This window comes from Leopardus geoffroyi, chromosome D2, assembly GCF_018350155.1.
Source record: "Leopardus geoffroyi isolate Oge1 chromosome D2, O.geoffroyi_Oge1_pat1.0, whole genome shotgun sequence".
Classification (NCBI taxonomy): domain Eukaryota; kingdom Metazoa; phylum Chordata; class Mammalia; order Carnivora; family Felidae; genus Leopardus; species Leopardus geoffroyi.
The window spans coordinates 68400040-68423099 of NC_059334.1; the positions used below are offsets into that span (position 1 = coordinate 68400040).

The 23060-nt window shown below is 35.0% G+C and overlaps 1 protein-coding gene across 4 annotated transcripts in view; it reads left to right on the plus strand.

Moving 5' to 3' along the window:
- Positions 1-23060, plus strand: part of SMC3 (structural maintenance of chromosomes 3) — a 37996-nt gene that overhangs the window by 10784 nt on the left and 4152 nt on the right. For 3 of the 4 annotated variants that reach the window (XM_045438872.1, XM_045438871.1, XM_045438874.1), the window contains 19 exons: positions 576-647; positions 1025-1104; positions 1373-1451; positions 4809-4926; positions 6458-6633; positions 7275-7355; positions 7833-7997; positions 8908-9029; positions 10046-10259; positions 13326-13429; positions 13738-13837; positions 14261-14421; positions 14744-14885; positions 16215-16365; positions 18458-18610; positions 20464-20615; positions 21213-21371; positions 22085-22192; positions 22701-22809. In XM_045438872.1, the coding sequence (XP_045294828.1) occupies positions 576-647; positions 1025-1104; positions 1373-1451; positions 4809-4926; positions 6458-6633; positions 7275-7355; positions 7833-7997; positions 8908-9029; positions 10046-10259; positions 13326-13429; positions 13738-13837; positions 14261-14421; positions 14744-14885; positions 16215-16365; positions 18458-18610; positions 20464-20615; positions 21213-21371; positions 22085-22192; positions 22701-22809 (2446 nt within the window). The remainder of the gene's footprint in view (positions 1-575; positions 648-1024; positions 1105-1372; positions 1452-4808; positions 4927-6457; positions 6634-7274; positions 7356-7832; positions 7998-8907; positions 9030-10045; positions 10260-13325; positions 13430-13737; positions 13838-14260; positions 14422-14743; positions 14886-16214; positions 16366-18457; positions 18611-20463; positions 20616-21212; positions 21372-22084; positions 22193-22700; positions 22810-23060) is intronic. The other variant, XM_045438873.1, reaches the window with a different exon arrangement.

A 23060-nucleotide genomic window follows, 5' to 3' on the forward strand; every position in this document is an offset into this window, starting at 1 on the left:
ATGATCTTTGGTTTGTGAGATCGAGCCCTCCGTTGGGCTCCGCGCTGGCAGTGTGGAGTCTACTTGGGATTCTCTCTCTTCTCTGCCCCTCCCCTGCTCTCTTGTACACCTGCGCTTTTTGTCTCTCTCAACAATAAATAAATAAACTTAAAAATTAAAAAAAGCCGAGTTCCAGTAATTATATGATTTGTTAGGGTTCCTTTCCAGCATTAAGTGAGTCTGTAAGAGAAAAGCCTCAAAGTGTTGTTGATATTAGCAAATAAGTAGAATTAGGTAGGCATGGGGTCTTATGTTCTAATAAAGTGGTCTTCAGAACAAGACCTAAGTACATCTGACTTTGATATCTCTTGCATAGTTTTCATTTTTTTAGTCAGAATCTAAAGCCATTTGGTTGACAAGTATTGTTATCCTCATCCAGTGTCTTTGCTCTAGGATATATACTAGCCCAATAGAAATTTTTTTCCATTGAATTAGGCTTATTGCCATGCACTAAACTTTAAAGGTGTTTACAGAAAAAATAAAAAAAAATGTGAAAATACCACTTAAATGACAATTTTATTTTTTACATGTTTTAGGAGGGTACTGGTCCTCGTGTTATTTCTGCTTTCGTGGAGATTATTTTTGATAATTCGGACAACCGGTTGCCAGTGAGTAATGGCTTTTTTTTTTTTCTAGTCACAATTTTGAGAATTTTATTGATGCAGCTGATTTTTTTCCCCAACCTTTGAAACATTCATAACTGTATTAAAATCAATTCTTGTAATTTAGTTTATGTTAAAATAGCTATATGGTTTACATATTCATTTTGTCCTAAAATTATAATGAACATTCTAGCAAATAGGGTGTGTAAGTTGTTGTGAAAAAATATCTTTGTCATAAGAATTGATATTCATAGCAAATCTTTAGTGAGAATTGAAATTTCAAAATAAGTGTTATGGTTACAGACTCTAGAATGACCTTATTAACTGAAAAGTTTTCCATTTTTACTATGAAATTAACTTCAGGCTTTTACATTCTTTCTTAGATTGATAAAGAAGAAGTTTCACTTCGAAGAGTTATTGGTGCCAAAAAGGATCAGTATTTCTTAGACAAGAAAATGGTCACGTAAGCAATTTCTTTACATTTATAATTTCTTTATGAAAGAGTAAAAGTATTTTACTTAACTCCTATATGGGTTATATATGCCTCGTGTTCAACAAACCAAAATTTAGAGCATTAACAGAAGAATCAAGATTCTCTGAGGCCAGTAGAATAAATGGTTTCATGACTATTCTATACTCCCTCATGTTCCTTAACCCAGCAGTTACCCTTCATTTTTTTGCTTATTATTGGGCGAATAATCTGAAAAAATATTTTCAATGTTTATTAACAGGAAAAATGATGTGATGAATCTCCTTGAAAGTGCTGGTTTTTCTCGAAGCAATCCTTATTATATTGTAAAACAAGGAAAGGTAAAAATATTGTATGCCCTTTTTTTATAGAATGTTTTCTGAGTATATTCACTTGAATGATGAATTTGCTTATAGATTCTAGTGGTTAAGTTGAAGCAAAAATGGACCTTACTGTCTCTTGTTTTCATTGATTTATTTTGTATAGATATTAGTATTACCTTTTATGTGGCCATAAAATTACAAAGTAGATCCACTGTGTAATGGGATTCAATTTTTTCAGCAGTTAGTGGATATTGTTTTCGTTGTGACCTGTATCACTTAATAAGGTGTCCTATACTGGAAGACATTTTGGTTTGTGAAAGTCACAATGGAAATATTTAAGAATATTGTAGAAATTCTTTAAAAATAGCATTTGAAAAAAATTACTTCCTAAAAGTAATACTCTGTTATTTAATATATCACAGAGTTAAAATGGTGGAAAGCTTACATTGCCAGAAATCTACCATAATGCTGTGTATTGTTTTTGCTTGTAGAGATTATATTCTTTATAGTTTTGTTTTTTTTTTTTTTAATTTTTTTTTTTTTTCAATGTTTATTTATTTTTGGGACAGAGAGAGACAGAGCATGAACAGGGTAGGGGCAGAGAGAGAGGGAGACACAGAATCGGAAACAGGCTCCAGGCTCTGAGCCATCAGCCCAGAGCCTGACGCGGGGCTCGAACTCCCGGACCGCGAGATCGTGACCTGGCTGAAGTCGGACGCTTAACCGACTGCGCCACCCAGGCGCCCCTATTCTTTATAGTTTTTAGTAGTTGCATACTTTAGCTGGTTATTGGTTCCTCATATACTTTAAATTTTATCTAAGACAACTTCTTTTTCTTAGAACATACCCTGCATTGTTCACATAGTTTGCTGTAGTGTTTTTTTGGACTAGGGGAAAGTTCTTTTTAAATGTCCACTTCTTATTTCATATTGGAGACATTTTTAGATACGTGTTGAAAACTTAGCATTCCGAACTGATTAGGAAGAGTACGTATGGTGTTTCACATTTGGGAAATGCAGAGCAAGTTTTTGAAGACCATCTTTAGAAGCAAGGAATTTTTTTAAAAGGAGGCTGATTACGGGGTGACTGGGTGGCGCAGTAGGTTAAGTGTCTGACTGTGGCTCAGGTCAAGATCTCATAGTTCGTGGGTTCAAGCCTCGCATTGGGGTCTGTGCTGACAGCTCAGCGCCTGGAGCCTGCTTTGCATTCTGTCTCCTGTCTCTTCCCCTCGCCCGCTCACATTCTGTCTCTACTCCAAAAATAAACAAAAAATTTAAAGAGGCTGATTACGAAAGACTAATTAATCTGAGTCTTCCCTGCAAACATACAGCATAGGCCCCTATACTTTCAGTTTCTATTCATGTCATTTCATATTAAGCCATCCATAAATTACTTCATCTAAAAGAATGTTGCCTTCACCCCAGTGAAGGCACTTCACTTTTTTCTAATTTGATTTTTTTCATAATAGTTATACTGTATTGGTATACTTATTTCTTCCATTAGAATGTAAGTTCCATGAGGGCAAGACTTTGTTTTGTTCATTGCTCTTTTCCCAGTGCTCAGCAGAGTGGCATATATGTTGTAAACATTTATTAAATATTTTTGAAGTGAGCAACTTGAATGAACATGCATAATTGGAGTAACCAGTGATAAGAATCTGAAAGGAGATTCTTTGATGTCTATACTTTGATAGACCACATTTTTCCCAGAGTTGATTTCTGTCTTTATGTGAAAGTGTTAGAGTAACTTCACTTTTTTAATGCCATGACAGCATTTTTTGCATTTAGTGGCTAACTTTATTTTTATGAATATGTTAAACTCACGCTTGTTGTTTAAAGTTGCATGGCACTTAGTTTGTACCACTCTGTGTTTTTTTGCCGTATATTAAAAAATTTTTTTTTGATGTTTGTTTGTTTTTGAGAGAGAGAAAGAGAGCATAAACAGGGCAGGGTCTGAGAGAAGGGGACAGAGGATCCAAAGCAGGCTCTGTGCCGGCAGCAGTGAGTCCAATGTGGGGCTCGAACTCATAAACTGAGAGATCATGACCTCAGCTGAAGTTGGATGCTCAACCGACTAAGCCACCCAGGTGCCCCACCATATATTTTTAAATAAGATTTTTAAAATGCTTTTGCTTGTTTTATTTAATGTTAGTTACTACCTGTGATAGACAGTTATTTTTACCTATCTATATTTAAAGAATACCATTTTGGGGGCACTCATCTGGCTCAGTTGGTAGACCATTCAACTCCTGATCTTGGGGGCATAGAGCTTACTTAAAAAATAATAGTAATAATGGGGCACCTCGGTGGCTCAGTCAGTTAAGCATGTGACTTCAGCTCAGGTCATGAACTCACAGTTTGTGGGTTTGAGCCCCACATTGGGCTCTGTGCTGACAGCTCAGAGCCTGGAGCCTGCTTCAGATTCTGTCTCCCCCTCTCTCTGCCCCTCCCCCAGCTCACGCTCTGTTTCTGTCTCTCAAAAATGAATAAACATTAAAAATTTTTTTTAAATAGTAATAATAATAAAGCATACCATTTTTGCTATACTTTTAATAGTATCATAACTTTTTAAAAACGTAGAGTGATAGTTTCCCCTTGTAAAAATACTGTTCTTTTAGAACAGAGTTCATCTTTTTTTTTTTTTTTTAATGTTTGTTTATTTTTGAGAGAATGCATGCAAGCGAAGTAGGGTCAGGAGGAGAGGGGAACAGAGGATTGGAAGCGAGCTCTGTGCTGACAGCAGAGAGAGCCCAATGCAGGGCTCGAACTCTCAAACCTTGAAATCGTGACCTAAGCCAAAGTTGGATGCCTAACCAACTGAGCCATCTGGGCACCCCTGGAGTTCATCTTTTATATTTTATCATATTGACTGAGGAAAAATGGTGATGTAATGTTCTTCCTTCGTTTTTGTTTTTGTTGTTTTGTTTTTATAAAGTTTATTTTGAGAGAGGCAGCATGAGTAGGGGAGGGGCAGAGAGAGAAGGAGAGAGGGAGAATCCCAAACAGGCTTCAGGAAGCTAGCACTCAGAGCCAAATGTGGGGCTCAAACCCACAAAACTGCGAGATCAGAACCTGAGCCAAAATCAAGAGTCGGATGCTTAACTGACTGAGCCACCCAGGAGCCACGTTTTTCCTTCATTTTTAATTTAGAGAGTCTTATTCATAAATTAGACTTATGAATGTATCAATCCTATTTGGATTTTTATTTAATAAATTTTATTTAAATGAGATAGAGGTCTGTAAGTAAATGCACTGTACGAATTGCATTATTGAAGTTATGCTCTACTTAAAAGCTAGCATGTGAGTACTCTTTCAAAGTAGAGTTCTTAAAGAACAGTCTATAGCTACGTAATAATTATTTTTCTAAAATTTTTAGATCAACCAGATGGCCACAGCACCAGATTCTCAGAGACTAAAACTATTAAGAGAAGTAGCTGGTACTAGAGTGTATGATGAACGAAAAGAAGAAAGCATATCTTTAATGAAAGAAACAGGTAAAATGAATGTGATTCTGCCTTATTTTTGTTGTGAATTACATATTCATTGTGCTATGATAGTTGAGAGGAGTTCAATCTGTTCTCAAGAGTATACTGTTTGATAGTTTGCCTGTGTACTGAATGGAGAGAAAATTAGTTTGAGACATTTTAAGGTTTGAGATTTCCAGTGATTTCTCTCTTTAAATAATTACTGTTAGATAATGATGCCTTTATAGGTCAACTGTTTTGTGCCTCTAACGTCCTCATTGTTAGTGAGGATAACAGATTTGGATGCAAACCTCAAAAAGCATTTCTGGAAGTATCAGCTGGCATTTGGTTTTAAGTTGTTCAGGAGCAAGTAAATGGAAAACTTTAAGAATTTTCCTTAGTACATTATGATGGAAACCCTACTTTGCTTTTCAATTGCTATGGTTTGTCATTCCATAGATAGTCCTGAGTTCAAAATCTGACTAATAATTAACTGACGATGTGACTTTAGACTTGATCTCTCTGGTCTAAAGCTTCTCCATCTGTAAAATTCTTTTTCATAGTTTATGGTGATAAATAGAGGAGCAAAGTAGTACCATGATTGGAATATAGTAGGTGTTCAATATACGGCAGCTGTGGATAATGCTATTATAGTAAAAGTTGAGAATCAGTGACACCAATGATGTTATGGTTTTTAATTTTGTAATGTTGTGGGAAGGCACAGTTGCCTTTAAAGGATGTTTAAACAGAGGCCTTACTACATGTATTGTAAGAATTAGTAAACACTAGTTTGGAAAGATATATGCCCCCATATGTATGTGCATTGCAGCATTATTTACAGTAGCGAAGATGCGGAAGCAGCATAAGTGTCCATCAGATGAATGTTTAAAGATGTGGTATATGCATACAAGGGAATATTACTCCATTTTTTAAAAAATGAGATCTTACCATTTGTGACAACATGGATGAACTTAGAGGGTATCATGCTGAGTGAAATGAGTCGGACAGAAAGGCATATACCACATGATTTCACATATATACAAGATCTAAAAAAAACAGCAAACAAAATAGAAACAGACTCATAAATACAGAGAACAAACTGGTGGTTGCCAAGGTGGTGGTGCAGGGGGAAGATGGGTAAAACAGATGAAAGGGATTAGGAGGAAAAACTTCCAGTTATAAAATAAGTCACAGAGATGAAAAGTATAGTATAGGGAATATAGTCCATGATATTGTAATAATGTACGGTGACAGATGGTAACTAGACTTATCACGGTGAGCATTGTGTAATGTATAAAATTATGAAATCACTATTGTGCACTTGAAATTAATATAACATTGTATGTGAACTAAAATAAAAAGTTTTAAAGTGTCACCATGTGTAACTGTTCTCTGATGCTTTTCATAATGAAGCATCGTGTCATTTTAGTTTTAGATTTGGTTACCACATACTTTCAAATAATGCTATAGTTCTTAAGGTTAATTTTAACTCATGGTATATTTGAGAAGATATTACATCAAAATTTCATTCAACTTCTTCACTCCTCTCTCATTTTTTAAGAGGGCAAACGTGAAAAAATCAATGAGTTGTTAAAATACATTGAAGAGAGATTACATACCTTAGAAGAAGAAAAGGAAGAACTGGCTCAATATCAGAAGTGGGATAAAATGAGACGAGCCCTGGAATATACCATTTACAATCAGGAACTTAATGAGACTCGTGCTAAACTTGATGAGGTAAAATACTTTTGTCACTTAAATTCATGAGTGATTTTATTTGAATGAGTAAGTTAAGCTCATGCTATATTTATACTTTTCAATGGTTTTTAAATAGGACCTTAAAAATTTTTAAATCTTAAAATTCATTGGTCAGTGAATTTGTTCTTTTAATTATTCCAAGGAAAATGCCTAGGTCTGTGTGGTCCTTGCTGTAGTTGCATCTGAAATATAATCAGGTGGTGATGCAAGACAAACCAAAATGAGGGCAGCCACCTTTAAAAGCTTCATGAAGAAGGGGTGCCTAGCTGGCTCAGTCAGTCGGGAGCATGGGACTCCTGATCTTGGAGTTCAGGTTGTGAGTTCGAGCCCCATGTTGTGGGTAGAATTTACTTGATAATAAAAAGAAAAAGCCTCATGAATTTTTTTGTTGGCTTTTTAAAATGTATTTTGTAAATAGTATTGCTGATATTTTGTCCAAAAATTGCTTTAGGTAATACTTAAAGGACTTTTTACTTAAAACCACTAAAAATTGTTTTATAAAAACTCTTTAAGTGAATGATTTTATTTTAGAAGATATTTTAAAATTTTACTATTATGTTGTGAAGTATGAAACAAATATAAAATGAGTTAGAAATTATAGCTTTTTTTTCTTCCCCCAGCTTTCTGCTAAGCGAGAGACTAGTGGGGAAAAATCCAGACAATTAAGAGATGCCCAGCAGGATGCGAGAGATAAAATGGAGGTAAGATTATAAACAAGGCTTAGGTTAGCTTATATTTTTCGACCACAGTAAACCCCCTTTTGTACCAGAATTATGGAATGGTTTGAAAAAAAACAAAAACAAAAAGTTAAAGGGGTACGTGGGTGGCTCAGTTGGTTAAGCATCTAACTTCAGCTCAGGTCATGATGTCATGGCTCATGAGTTTGAGCTCCACATCAAGTTCTGTGCTGACAGCCTGGAGCCTGCTTCAGATTCTGTCTCTCCCTCTCTCTCTGCCCCTCCCCCGCTCAAGTTCTGTCTCTCTAAACATTAAACAAAATTAACAGAATTATGAAATGGTAACTTGAAGTGAATGTCATTGAGATTGAGTATTGGAAAGACAGAATAGTACTGAAAGTGTAATTGAAAGAAAAAGAAGGGATAGAACTAATGGTGTCCAAACTCTGCTGTTGTACTTTCAATTGTCTGACTCATTTCTATTTGATACTTTTTGATTAGGATATTGAACGTCAAGTTAGAGAGCTGAAAACAAAAATTTCAGCTATGAAAGAAGAAAAGGAGCAGCTCAGCGCTGAAAGACAAGAACAAATTAAGCAGAGGACTAAGTTGGAGCTTAAAGCCAAGGACTTACAAGATGAATTGGCTGGTAATAGTGAACAAAGGGTGAGTTAAAATACTAAAAATGAAAGACATAAACATTCAGTTGAATAGGAATTACAGAAGACCATCCTTTCTGTGACAAGGATGTATGCTTGAATTTTTGTAAAATATCTGGCACATTACAATAATTTCTACTCAAGTGGCAACTCTGTACTGTCTCCTTGTTTCTTTCATTTAAAAATTAGCTTTGTGGGGGGCACCTGGGTGGCTCAGTCGGTTAAGAGTCCGACTTCGGCTCAGGTCACGATCTCGCGGTCCGTGGGTTCGAGCCCCGCGTCGGGCTCTGGGCTGATGGCTCAGAGCCTGGAGCCTGCTTCCGATTCTGTGTCTCCCTCTCTCTCTGCCCCTCCCCCGTTCATGCTCTGTCTCTCTCTGTCTCAAAAATAAATAAACTTAAAAAAAAAAAATTAGCTTTGTGGGAGGCCAGTCTGGCTCAGTTGGTGGAGCATGCAACTCTTGATCTCAGGGTTGTGAGTTCTAGCCCCATGTTGGGTATGGAGATTACTTAATAAAATCTTTAAATAAATAGGCAAATAAATATTAGTTTTGTGTTGAAGGATCAGTTTTTTCATGATTTCTTTTCACGAGAAAATATTTTATGCTAGACTTAAGCACAAAATCTTAAAAAATTTAAGATTGCATTTTTACTGGGGCGCCTGGGTGGCTCAGTTGGTTAAGCATCTGACTTGGGCTCAGGTCATGATCTCGCGGTTTGTGAGTTCGCGCCCATGTTGGGCTGTGTGCTGACAGCTCAGAGCCTGGAACCTGCTTTGGATTCTGTGTCTCCCTCTCTCTCTGCCCCTCCTCCACTTGCTCTCTCTCTCTCTCTCTCTCTCTCTCTCAAAAATAAACCTTAACAACAATTTTTTTAATTAAAAAAAAGATTACATTTGTACTTCTCCTTTATTTACAGAAACGCTTATTAAAAGAGAGGCAGAAGCTGCTTGAAAAAATAGAAGAAAAACAGAAAGAACTGGCAGAAACAGAACCTAAATTCAACAGTGTGAAAGAAAAAGAAGAGCGAGGAATTGCTCGGTATGGGATTTCTTTCACCAACATTTCTAACTTTCTACATAGTTCCTCTATAAAACCTAAATAGTTATGAGTTAAGACAGTGAGGGCAAAAGTTAAATTCCATTTCAAAGTAATAGGCTATGTTAAAAAACTATTGTGGGCCAAGCGTTATTGTATACATATTGCATACATTTTTTTTCTGTTCAGAAACTTTAGGAGATCACTGTAGGTTTGACAAACTTGAGGCTCTGAGAAGTTAACTCACCAGAGACAACATAGTGAGATATTGTTGGGCTTTTTAAAACATGAATGATGTTTGTTTTTGTTTTTGTTTTTCTACCCACTCAACATTTTATTCTATGTTTCATCCTATTTCCTTTTTTCACTGTTGTTTTAGTAGCTAGACATTTTCATATCTAGCTGTAGGTTGGACATGCCAGCTTTTGCTCATTTCATGGTTTAGGGCATTAGTATGTTTTTATGCCACCTATATTTTGTTGAATTATTTATTTCTTTTTCCCATTTTTTTCTGATCCCCACACCCCCCTGCCGTTTGGTAGGATTGTATGTAATCTAGACATTTGTATTCTACTTGTTTTAAATGTTTTCTTTGTCTTTCTCTTGCCTTTAACCTTTTTTTCCCCTTGCCTCTTAACCTTGGATAGTGTCTTATTGTAAGGAGTTGGAAGTGTTTATATAGTTACATATAGTTGGAGCATTTTTTAAAATTCCTGAGATAGGCTTTTAGAACTGTCTCTAGATTTAGTGACTAACTCAGACCTGGAGTAAATACATTGTCTGCCTGAAATCCTTAGGATATGGGCTATTTCACCTTTAACTGTGACTTTTCAAAATAAAATGTATATTATATAGTACTAGTTCGAGGAGCTCTATTAGATACCAGTTCCTTTTTATATTTTTTTTATAGAATTTAAAAAAATGGTTATTGTCTCTGTATTCTTGACATATCGATTGCAGTTAAACTTGCTTATTTCCTATTTTACTTTTTAATCATTCTTTTCTTCTGTCTTATATAGATTGGCCCAAGCTACCCAGGAAAGAACAGATCTTTATGCAAAGCAAGGTCGAGGAAGCCAGTTTACATCAAAAGAAGAAAGGGATAAATGGATTAAAAAGGAACTCAAGTCGTTAGATCAGGCTATTAATGACAAGAAAAGACAGATTGCTGCTATCCATAAGGATCTGGAAGACACTGAGGCAAATAAAGAGAAAAACCTGGAGCAATACAATGTAAGAACTTTTATAGCTGCTTTGTGACAATCTTTCAGAAGACCTAAACGTGTACAGTTTCATCTAGTTAAGTTTTATTTTCAAACAGTTTACATTGCTATTCTTAAAATATACAAGACACAGGTACTTAGAAAAGACCAGCACAGGGGCGCCTGGGTGGCTCAGTTGGTTGAGCATCTGACTTTGGCTCAGGGCATAATCTCTCAGCTCCTGAGTTCAAGCCCCACATGCAGCTCTGTGCTGACAGCTCAGAGCCTGGAATCTGCCCCGATAGTGTGTCCCTGTCTCTCTGCCCTCCCCCTCTCACATTCTGTCTCTATCTCAAAAATAAACATTAAAAAAAAAAAGACCAGCACTTTTTAACATTTATACATATAACAATATTTATACATATGAATTAATATTTATATGGTAATTTTCCTTTTCAAGGAAGTTTTTTTTTCCATATCCGTGAGTATTCATGTAGATTGAGTGTATTTTAAAATATATTTTTATAAATTGGTAGAATGTACCTGAACTACTCTTAATTTTAACATGGTAAGTCTAAAATGCAACTTCAGAGTAACTTATTTAAATTTTTTTTTCCATTTTTATATTCTTTCACGGTTCTCTTTCAATTTAAAAATTACTACAGGGGCGCCTGGGTCAGGCTCTGAGCTGATGGCTCAGAGCCTGGAGCCTGTTTCCGATTCTGTGTCTCCCTCTCTCTCTGCCCCTCCCCCATTCATGCTCTGTCTCTCTCTGTCCCAAAAATAAATAAACGTTGAAAAAAAAAAAAAAAATTACTACAGAATATATTTTTTGTTAAAGTAATGGTGATTTTACAACATTTTCTAAATGAATTAAACATTATTTACATATTTACTTAGTATTTCCTTAAAAATTGAAGTAGAAGATAAAACCATTTCTAGAGTAAAAAAGATCTGACATTCAAAATGAGAAAGGGAGAAAATGCTTAGGTAAGTGTTATGTGTGGCTATATATAGATAACTTGAGGGTGATAGAAGTGATGAGAAGGGAGTGTTTAGGACAAGTAAGTGTAGGGTGAGGTAGGTATATATGTACATACACAGAAGAACCCTCTTACCCATGAGATCTGCACCCAATTGGTTTTTGATTTTTCAGAAAAGCCATAAATGCATAAAATTTTAATACATATGTATATTTATATTTTATGAGTAATACATATATTTATGCACATGTAAACATACGTATATTTATATATATCTTAAGTATTTTGTTTAAACAGGCAAATGTATGCTCATGTACTAATCTTTTTTTTTTCCAATCTTTCTTTTTTTAAGACTACTTTCTTAGAGCATTTTTGGGTTCACAGCAAAACTGAGAGGAAGGTACAGAGATTTACCATGTACCTTCTGCCCCACACATGAGTAGCTTCTCCCATTATCAACACGCCCCACCAGAGTACGTACCAGTCTTTTGATGTAGAGTCCACAGTGTTTGAGTATGAGTAGTGATTGGAGTTGCCAGGGACTTTTTTGTTATGAGCCACACATGTAAATATAGTTCTCCTTAAAGTTGGATGAGAACAGAATTCAGGGTTAAGTCTAGGATCATACATTACGTTTAGATGTCATGTTTCTGTTCTCTTTTTTAATGTGGATCAGTTCCCTAGTCTTATTTCTGCTATATTTCTGCAATGTATTCTACTATATTACACGTTAATACATGCATTTATGTGTTATATGGTTATTTACCCTGGTCTTTTAGAGTTAATTTCCCCATTTAATTCAGTTTTTAGGGAGTCATCTTTAAGTATATCCAAAACTGAATGAGGTTTTTAAAGAAACAGCTCTTTCCTTTGTCTTCATATTCTCAGTTTAATATTTAATCACAGCATAAACATCAAGATGAAAACATAGTGGGAGCAAACACAGCTGGTTCTGTAATCATAAATTACTGGTAGTGGGGCCCCTGGAGGCTCAATAGGTTGAGCGTCCGACTCTTGATTTCAGCTCATGATCTCTGGATTCATGGATTTGTGAGATTGAGCCCCACTTCGGGCTCTGTGCTGAGAGTGTAGAACCTGCCTGGGATTCTCTCTCTTCCTCTCTGTCTCTGCCCCTCCCCTGCTTACATGCACATTATCTCAAAATAAATAAACAAACTTCAAATAACTGGTAGAAAAGTGATCAGGGGTAATAGAAAATATCTCCTAGGCTCAAAATTCCAGTGTCAGGATACTTTATGGAGGGAATGGAAAGCACAAGTTGATCCCAGTAGTTAGTTATTTGGAAATTGATTAGTATAGTTTTTAGCTGTGATAGCTACATGTCCTTTCTTGGAATGAAGAAAATGTATTATTCTTGAGTTCATGGAAACAACCTCAACAAATCCTTTTTTGAAACAGCCTGGTGATGAGCGAAGATTTTTCAGTTTTTATTCATTCTTTCTCAAGCTTGAACTTCATTATTTTCCAGTATTTCAGCCACTCCTTCTACTGATGAAGCCTGACCTTTATACTGGATAGAGATAATATTATAGTGCTGATTGCATTATGTAGAATAACTTTTTGCTTCTTAGTATAATCCTAACTCTTGTGTTCTATTGTATATGTGTAGAGGGAGTGGTGTGAAAAGTATTGACTGCGGTATTTTGAGAATTTGTGAATGTATTTTTTCTTCTGAAATTCTGCGGTGTATACTATGCAAGTAGAAAGGTTTAGATCATTAGTGAGCAAGTTTATTTTAGCAGTATTTTATAGAGTAATTCATTCTGTGGTTTATGTTTTCTCTTGATGTGATGTGCACTTGTCTAAACACATTTTTAAAAAAATAGAGTTGGATTTTTTAACAACTTCATTAAGGTACAGTTGGCATACAATAAATTGCATGTGTTTAAAATGTACCACTTGATAAGTTTTGATGTGTTTACATCTATGAAATCATCACGACAATTAAGATAACAAGTCTGTTCATCACCCCAAAATGTCTCCCATTCCTCTCTCCTGTGTTATCCCCTAGCAACAATAACTGATCTTGCTGTTGCTGTGGATTAGTTTGCATGAAATTGGTTTTTAAATTTGAATTATTTTTATTTCCATAGAAACTGGATCAGGATCTTAATGAAGTCAAAGCTCGAGTAGAAGAACTGGACAGAAAATACTATGAAGTAAAAAATAAGAAAGATGAATTACAAAGTGAAAGAAAGTTAGTATAGACTAAAATATGCCTTAATTTTTTTGAGTAATGCAAGTTAGTGGGTGTTAAATGGTCGTTAAGTCATAAATGAACTAGCAGCCCTTGGCTGGTTCAGTTGGTGGAGCATGTGACTCAATCTCGGGGTTGTGAGTTCAAACCCCATGTTGGGTATAGAGATTACTTAAAATCTAAAAAAAAGTTATAAATGAACTATTCAAGTTTGAATTTTTTTTCAGTATTTTATTCTCAATTATATACTGTTGGTGCCTATTCTTAATGCTTTTATAATTAAAGACAGTCTAATTTTTATTGATCAGTTATTTGTGGAGAGAGGAGAATGCAGAACAGCAAGCGCTTGCTGCTAAAAGAGAAGATCTTGAAAAGAAACAGCAACTTCTTAGAGCAGCAACAGGAAAGGTGGGCAGGTTCTTTTCATTACTTCACTTTACAATGAGCCAGTTATTACACAAGAATATTAGTTTTCAAGCTGTAAGTCATTGGTTCCAGGTAGTAAATAAGAGTGCAAATCACTTGTCCTATAAATTTGAAATGATGGGCCTTGTTTAAGCAGCGTTACTACCACCCATACTATTAATTCTAGCACTTTTGATGTTTAGATGAAGAGCCTATTTTTAATATTAGTATCATAGACTAGAACCCATAATATAAAAGTATTTCGTGTAGTTGGCATTTTTCAAAGGGGTGAGGTATTGTTGGGGAGGGTGTTCAGTTTAATCTCTGGAATATTTTTTAACGTGTAGAGTAATGGGTTTATTTCTTACCAGAGGGGTGCCGTTGGCAGCATTATTTACAAAATTTTTACCTCTGACAATTTAATAGGCTATTTTAAATGGAATAGACAGCATAAACAAAGTACTGGACCACTTTCGTAGGAAAGGAATAAACCAGCATGTTCAAAATGGCTATCACGGCATTGTGATGAATAACTTCGAATGTGAGCCTGCTTTCTACACATGCGTGGAAGTCACTGCGGGCAACAGGTGAGGTTTTTGTTTGGTATTTTGAATTTTTAAAGGAAAGAAGGAATAAGAATAAAAAGTTTTTTGGAGTTTTAGTACAATATATCTCCCATTGCCTTTTATCCTAGTTGCTTATTTAACTTTCTGGTTAAAGATGTAGGCGTTAAGTGTTCCTAATTGTAGTTCTCTCCCTACCCCCATTGGAATTTTCTAAGTAGTTTCCCTCCCACCCTACCCCAGTTCAAATTGGGTTGCATAGAAAAAAACTGAGTTGTTTGCTTAAATGTTTATAGCACTTTAAAGTCTAGCAATACAAATGTGTTTTGTTTTGTTTACCTATAAGGTTATTTTATCACATTGTTGATTCGGATGAAGTCAGCACGAAGATTTTGATGGAGTTCAATAAAATGAATCTTCCTGGAGAGGTCACTTTTCTGCCTCTTAACAAGTTAGATGTCAGGGATACTGCCTATCCTGAGACCAATGTGAGTTGGTGTGTGTGAAGGTCTACCTTTCAATAAGTCATTTTTTCTCACGGTTAGTCCATGCTAGTGCACGGGCACAGTGCATTAGGATTCACTGATCTGTGAGATAAGCATGGTTTCTTCCCATATAGCATAGGGATGGGAAGGGAGACAGGTCACAGCCAAGACATGAAACAAATCATTGCAAATGTGTAAAATGTTAAAATACATAAGCACAGGATACTTTGAGAGAGTATCCCAGGTGACAAAATTAAGAACAAACTCCTGAGGAACTATCGTTTGAAGTGAATATATTCTAAGTTTTCTGAATATGCTTTTTAAATGACTTATAAATAAAATAAAAATGTCTACCAAGATGATAGGACCTGAAAGCATAATGTTGCTTTTGTTACTTGCTAGTATACATTTATAAATGGATTAAAAATATTCCTCAGATAGAATTCTTAAAAAAAAATGTAATTGCTTTGAGGGTATTTGGTTTCGGAATGTTGATGTATTCGCAACGGTTCTATCCTCTAAGGTTAAAGCTGAAAGTCTATGAGAATGATAACAACTTAGGTGGAACAGTGAGAATCTTATAATCTACTTAAAGGATCCAGCTTTTTCTTCTTTTTTCTTCTCTTAAAGGGTCCACACTACTAAGTGTCCACGGTGTTTTATTTCTTGTTTTCCATGGTAGCTATATTGGTGTGTGTTCTCTTTATAATTATTGATTTAAGCTTAACATATTTGTTGCATTGTTCTGTGTATAGGATATATTTCCTAATGTGAAAATTATAAGTTTTTCTAACAGTTTAGAAGAGTGTAAAAGAAAATTTTATATGAAAAAATATTTTTCTGAATATCTAAGACATATATATAATGAAAACATTTTGAGGAAATACTATTAGTTTACATTTATTTGGCCTTTCTATGTGACAGATGCTGTCCTGTGTGTTTTACATATTATTAGTTTGTCTGGTCTTAACAACTTAAGAAGGTACTATTATCACAGTTTTGTAGGTGAAATAACTATTAAATGGAGAAGTTAAGCAGCTTGTCCAAAGTATACATCTAGTGAGTGTCAGAACTAGGATTTGAACTTGTGCCACTGACTGTGGAACCACTAAATTCTTTGTCACTATGCCCTGATCTTGAAAATCTGTACATGAATGCAGTTTCCCAGATATTTCAGTAGAATGATTTTTCTAACTTCTTCAGAGTAAAAATAGTTTTGAAATAGGCATTTATGTTTCTTTGTATTTCATAAAGATGTAATTCATAATTCTGTTAGCATGTTTTAATTAACTGTGTTGTGATCTTTTTGCTGACCAAAATATTCATTTTTAGGATGCTATTCCTATGATAAGTAAACTGAGGTACAATCCCAGATTTGACAAAGCTTTCAAACACGTGTTTGGGAAAACACTTATTTGTCGTAGCATGGAAGTTTCAACCCAGCTAGCACGTGCTTTCACTATGGACTGCATTACCCTGGAAGGTTTGTAATAGTAATTCTTGGCTTTGAACAAATAAATTCAGTTTTAGTTTTAAGTATTTCAAAATTCATGTGCCTTTGTCATTTTTAGATAGTTGGTTTAAGTCAGAGTCCAAACAGGTTCCACAATTTTATTTAGTTGATGTCTGTCTTAAGTATAATCATTTGGTCTATATTAAGGATTCTTAACCTTTTTTGCACTGTGGACTTCTTTGGCTCTTGAGTAAAGTCTGTGAACCCTTTCTCAAAATGCTTTTAAGTGCATAAAATACTTTGGATCACTAAAGAAACTGTATTGGCATGGTAATCACAGTATTTTTTTCAAATATGACATAGTAATTTATTCTTGAAGGTATTCAAAAACAAGATTTAGCAGTGAGTGAATCTAATATAATTTTGAAGTACTGATACATGTAAACAATATTTTGAGATTTCCAGCAAGTATAATCTTATAGCTGTTATATAGAAAATAGCTGTTATTTCTCCTGGTAACAAAGTTACAAGTACTGATACTAGCACTATAGTTCTTGTTACAGAGGGAATTGGTAAATTTCATTTTGAAGTTAGTATAAAAATAAAGAAGTAAATTTTTTTTCCTACCAAGTCATGGATTTCCTGAATTTTATCCATGAAGTCTAGGGTCTAGGTTACGAACCTCTGGTGTATAAGTTTACCTGTCTTCATTTTTTAATTTTTTTCCTTCTCTTTATAATTTATATGTTAATGAAAGAAAGTAACCCCCCCCCCCGCTTTATCTCTATAGACAATTTTTTTCGTTTTGAACTACCTCTGAGAATAAGTTTTAAAATAAATACAGTTATGATACTTTATTTCTGAAGTTAAGTATGTGTATCTTCTAAGAGCAAGGATATTCTCCTTAATAACCACAGGTATCGTAACTGTTACACCTAAGAAATTTAACATTAACCCAATAATATCATCTTAAAAGTATCTACAGTAAAATTTTCCCCAGTTGTCCCAAAATATTTTTCTGTCCAGGATCTAATCAAGGATGCATGGAATGTCTTCTGTTTGGATTCTTTCAATATAGGACAGCTCCTCCTGTTCTCTCATACCCTCAGGAAATTGACTTTTTCATAGAATCTTCCATTTTCTGGATTTGTCTTTTGCTTCCTCATCATTAGATTCAATTTAAACATTCAAGGTGTATACTTCTTACATCACACAATGTCCCACTGTTAATCATGCTAAGTTTGACCAGTAGCAATCTCTGAGTTATAAAGGTACCATTTCTTCTTCATAATTAGTAAGTGACATAAGGGACTATCCTTTAAGAAAACATGAATATCAGGTTCCTTGACAACTTTTTTTCCAATGGTTTAGCTTCCTTTGCTAGCCCTTGCCTGACTCAGTTAATACACCGGGGGATTCCAAATGGGTATTCTTAAATTCTGTCAAGGTTGCTGTATTTACTAACTGTCACTCTTCTGTAAAGAAGAACCCCTTCCCTTTTTTTTTTATTTTTTAAGTAGCACTGTGATTCGTGACTTTTTTTTTTTATTGTGTTACTGCATTGCCATTATTGTTTGATGTTCAAATTTTCCCAAATATGGCCAGTGGGAATTCCAAGCTCCCAAGTCCTGTGTCCTGTTGACATGTCCCCATTAGTTTTTATTAGCGCTTCTTTCCTTTCTGGCAGATGTTCAGACTCATCTAAAAGGCACACTTTTTTTTTTTTTTAATGTTTATTTTTGAGAGAGAGAGAGAAAAACAGCATGAGTGGGGGAAGGGCAGAGAGAGAAGGAGACACAGAATTAGAAGCAGGCCCAAGGCTCTGAGCTGTCAGCCCAGAACCGGAGACAGGGCCTACATCCTTGAACTGCCTATAGATAATGACCTGAGCTGAAGTCAGATGCTTAACCAACTGAGCCACCCAGGTGCCCCTAGAAGGCACATTTTTTAAACAAAGATTTTAACAGTTGGAAAGGAAAAGTTTTTCAGGCTGACTTAAATCCCTTCTAATTCTCATTAAATAAACAAAGCTTTAGAATAGTTGTTTGATTATAAATCAATTTATCATTGAATAAAGAAGTTGTTATACAGAATATCTACCTTTCTTATGCTTTGTTTGTAGGTGACCAAGTTAGTCATCGGGGTGCTCTCACTGGAGGTTATTATGACACAAGGAAATCTAGACTTGAATTGCAGAAAGATGTTAGAAAAGCAGAAGAAGAACTAGGTGAGCTTGAAGCAAAGCTCAATGAAAACCTTCGCAGAAATATTGAAAATATCTTTTTGTCCTGTGTTGCTATGGAGAACTGTGTTTGGGTTAGAATATATAATCTTTTGCATGTTAGGTGTGTTTTCTTACATACATACAGTGAGAAAAATATTCTTCATATTTGGCTTTTCTTTAAGCATAGAAGCTTGTTTGTCAAAACTTATTAACTCCTGAAGACGGGGAAAAAACTATTTTAACATTGATTCTTTGATTAGCTATTAAATAGGTAATAGCAGTGAGTCTGTTTATGAGAGCAAAGAACCTGAGGTACACTAAAATTTAAGGGGACAGAGGAAACTGAAGAAGATCAATCAGAATTGTAGAAGGAAAACCAGGTTATTGCTTCAAGGAAGAAGGGTTGGGGGCATCAGTAATACCATTATACTGCAAAGAAGTTAAATATAGGGGTTGAAAATGTGCATTCGATTTTACTACTTCAGAGTCATTTGATACAGATGTAGTATTAGTGGAGGAAACGGCTGTCAAAGTCCAAGTCTTAGTAAACAGTATTCTCCGTTCTTTTAAATAAAGCTGGTGTTCCATAACGAGTGGGTAGTTTAGCTCACAGCAGGAGCGTTGTACTTGTGCATTTTCTTAAGATAACCATGCTACTTTGGTGTAAGGCAAAAGCGCTCAATATGTACTTCACATTATGTCACACAATTTAAAAAACATAGGTACTTGATGGGTGTCTGGCTTGCTCAGTCAGTAAAGCATCCAACTCTTCATCTCTGGGTCATGAGTTCAAGACCCACATTGAGTGCAGAGATTACTTAAAAATATATATATAGGTATTCTAGCATCAAGAACAATCATTTTTACTGAGTGAGTGAATCATTGGGATAATTCTTCAATGAAACTGGCAGTTTTTTTAAGTGATTTTATAGCTTCTGTGTCATCAGTGCAAGCAGCAGCACAGAGAAAAAGGTAAATAAACATGTTAGTCTGGACTCTGCAAAGGTCTGTAGAGCATCTTTAGAACTGCCCAAATTTGGTAAGATGTTGGCACAAAGAAAACATGGGGAAACACTAAGAAAGGAGGATATTTTTTTTTTCTTTTTTTTTTCAACTTTCTTTTTTTTTTTTATTTATTTTTGGGATAGAGAGAGACAGAGCATGAACGGGGGAGGGGCAGAGAGAGAGGGAGACACAGAATCGGAAACAGGCTCCAGGCTCTGAGCCATCAGCCCAGAGCCCGACGCGGGGCTCGAACTCACGGACCGCAAGATCGTGACCTGGCTGAAGTCGGACGCTTAACCGACTGCGCCACCCAGGCGCCCCAAGAAAGGAGGATATTGACAGCATACATCCACTACCTTCTGTATTTAATAATCCAGTGAGGTGGTATTATTTGTCTACATTGGGCAAGGCCTCCTCTTCATACATAACTACCTTATGTGGTGATTTAAACATAATAGATGACACAGTAAATATTTTTTGAATGAAAGATGTAAAAGATAATATTTAGATTCTCCTCGGATTTCCCAAGAATTTATATATTTATTGTATATATGTAATATATATAATATATATATGAAATATATATAAAATACATATATGTAATATATAAAATTTGTAAACATTATGTAAGTAAAATTATATATAAATTTGTATGTATTTATATATATATTTTATATGTAACTTTAAGGAAAACCTAAGTTATTTTGAGAGAGAAATGGTGGGGTGAAATGTTTTAAGCTTCTTTATGATTAAACACGTTTGGTGTAGTATTTAATTCAGCATTGTTATGGTCCATAAATCTGAGGAAATAACTTTTATTTGGAGGTAAAGAAAAGGAAGGGGATACACAGTGTTTTTAAGAGATGTTTTTAGAGCGCATTTTCCTTAGCCTTGTATATGGATTAATAATGAAATTGATCAGTTGATGAACCAAATGCAGCAGATAGAGACCCAGCAAAGGAAATTTAAAGCATCTCGAGATAGCATATTATCAGAAATGAAGATGCTCAAAGAGAAGAGGCAGCAGTCAGAGAAAACCTTTATGCCAAAGGTTCGTAAGTATGTCCCATTCACTACAGATTTAATTATTTAGAATTGGGGTGGACCACGTGTTATATTGGTTGTCCTGTCAGTAATCATTTTTGTCTATTAAGCACTGCTTATGAAGTTGAATATTAAAATGAAGTGGTTGCATTTTATCCAGATTATATTAAAACAGGGTAGAAACTAAACTATTACTGTTGAATTACAAGTGATAATATGTATGTCTCAGAAACTTGTAGCAGTTTTGACAAAAACTGCTCAGATGATCAATAGTACTAAACAGTTTTTTAAAAAATTTTTCCAACTGTACCACCCTAACACATTCTAGCAGTCTTTTCTTTTTGTTCTTATTAATATTCAAGAAGATTTTTATACAATTTGGTCATGGAATATGATTTATTCCACATACCCTGATAGTATTGTATCATAAATATTTTTCTTACTGCTATTTAGTTCTATTCAAATTTAATGGATACCTAATAGTTACTTGAGTTGATATGACTTAGTTCACTTTAACATCAAATATAGATTGTTCTCAGTTTTTCACTATTGTAAGTAATACAGACTAATACCATTATTAATAAATGTATGATCTGTCACATAGCAACGTAGCTTACAAAGTTTGGAGGCAAGTTTGCATGCTATGGAGTCCACCAGAGAATCATTGAAAGCAGAACTAGGAACAGACTTGCTTTCTCAACTTAGTCTGGAAGATCAGAAGAGAGTAGATGCACTCAATGATGAAATTCGTCAACTTCAGCAGGCAAGTACAACTGACGAAATTTTAATTAATAATTGGCTATTGTGAAAAGTTTCTTGCTACTAAGGGATTGTAAAAAAAGGAACCTTGAGAAAATAGGTATGTGAGACTTGGACTTCTAATATCCATAAGAGTAAATAGGTTTTTCTGAAGCATTCTGGATATGTTAGGATTATGCAGGAAATCTTCATTTTTTTCCATCTTATTTAATGTACATTTATTATTAGTAAGATTTACTTGTTAGTTTTGCTGTCTTTATTGATGTGACCACTTTTACACATGTAATAATATTGTTTTGATTAAACATTTTAATAGCATTTGATTTTTGAATATGGAGATGTAAACACTAAGTCCAAAAAATGAAAAGTAGGTAAAGTATTTTTTGCAGATGTCTTATAAAAAGAACAAAGCTGGGGTGCCTGGGTGGCTCAGTCAGTAGAGCATATAACTCTTGATCTTGGAGTTGTGAGTTCAAGCTCCATGTTAGGTATAAAGATAACTTAAAAATAAAATCTTTAAAAAGAACCAAGCACACAAACTTAGTATTCTGAATAGATAAGAGAGAAAAATGAAGAAAATATAGGGCTTTTTAGAAGGATGTAAAACTCGATTGCAGCTCATTTGAACACAAGTAATGGAGAGGACAGCAAATAAACAGCATTCCTGTGTGGGAAATGTGAATTCCTATGTAGACAAATAATACTTTTTTTTTCTAGGAAAACAGGCAGTTGCTGAATGAAAGAATTAAATTAGAAGGTATTATTACTCGAGTGGAGACATACCTGAATGAGAATTTGAGAAAACGCTTGGACCAAGTGGAACAGGTATATTCTTTTTTGAGGGTTCTTTGATGACTGTAACCTTTTGAAAGTACTGACACACAAGTGGCTCTGATTGAGAGCATGTGCTTTGGGGACAGAAAGACCCCCCTACCCTGGGTTGGAGTTCTAGCACTGCCATCTAATGTATGATCTTGTGCAAGCAAGTACTTTAATATTACTAAGCCTCAGTTTCCTCTCGTGAAAAATAAGCATAACAGTAATGCCTGTTGTGTATGATTATCCTGGCACATTCTAGGTGATCAGTAAATGTTAAGTTATTAATGTTTTCTCAGTAGTAGTCCCATGCTGAGAAATTTTCTAATTATATTACTTTTTTCCCCCTTTTAATGGATACTGTAAATATTTGTAGTTATACAGAGTGTACTTTCTAGTTCTCTTGAATGTTTATTCAACATAACCGCTATCAGAAACTGTTGAAGTCATAACATTTTGAAACTAACAGAATTCATATTTTGTGGTTTGATGGTTTTAAGTTCCTTTTATGTTACAGGAACTTAATGAACTGAGAGAGACAGAAGGGGGTACTGTTCTCACTGCTACAACTTCAGAACTTGAAGCAATCAATAAAAGAGTAAAAGATACTATGGCACGATCAGAAGGTGAATTTTTATTTAGTAGAAAGATTTTTGGGGGGGTGCCTGGGTGGTTCAGCTGGTTAAGCATCCAGCTCTTGATTTCAGCTCAGGTCATGATCTCATGGTTCATGAGTTTGAGCCCCTTGTTGGGCTCTGCACTGACAGCACATAGCCTGCTTCAGATTCTCTCTCTTCCTCTCTCTCTCTGCCCCTCCCTGCTTACATGCTCTTTCTCAAAATAAATAAACATTTTAAAAAATTAAATTTTTTGGTAG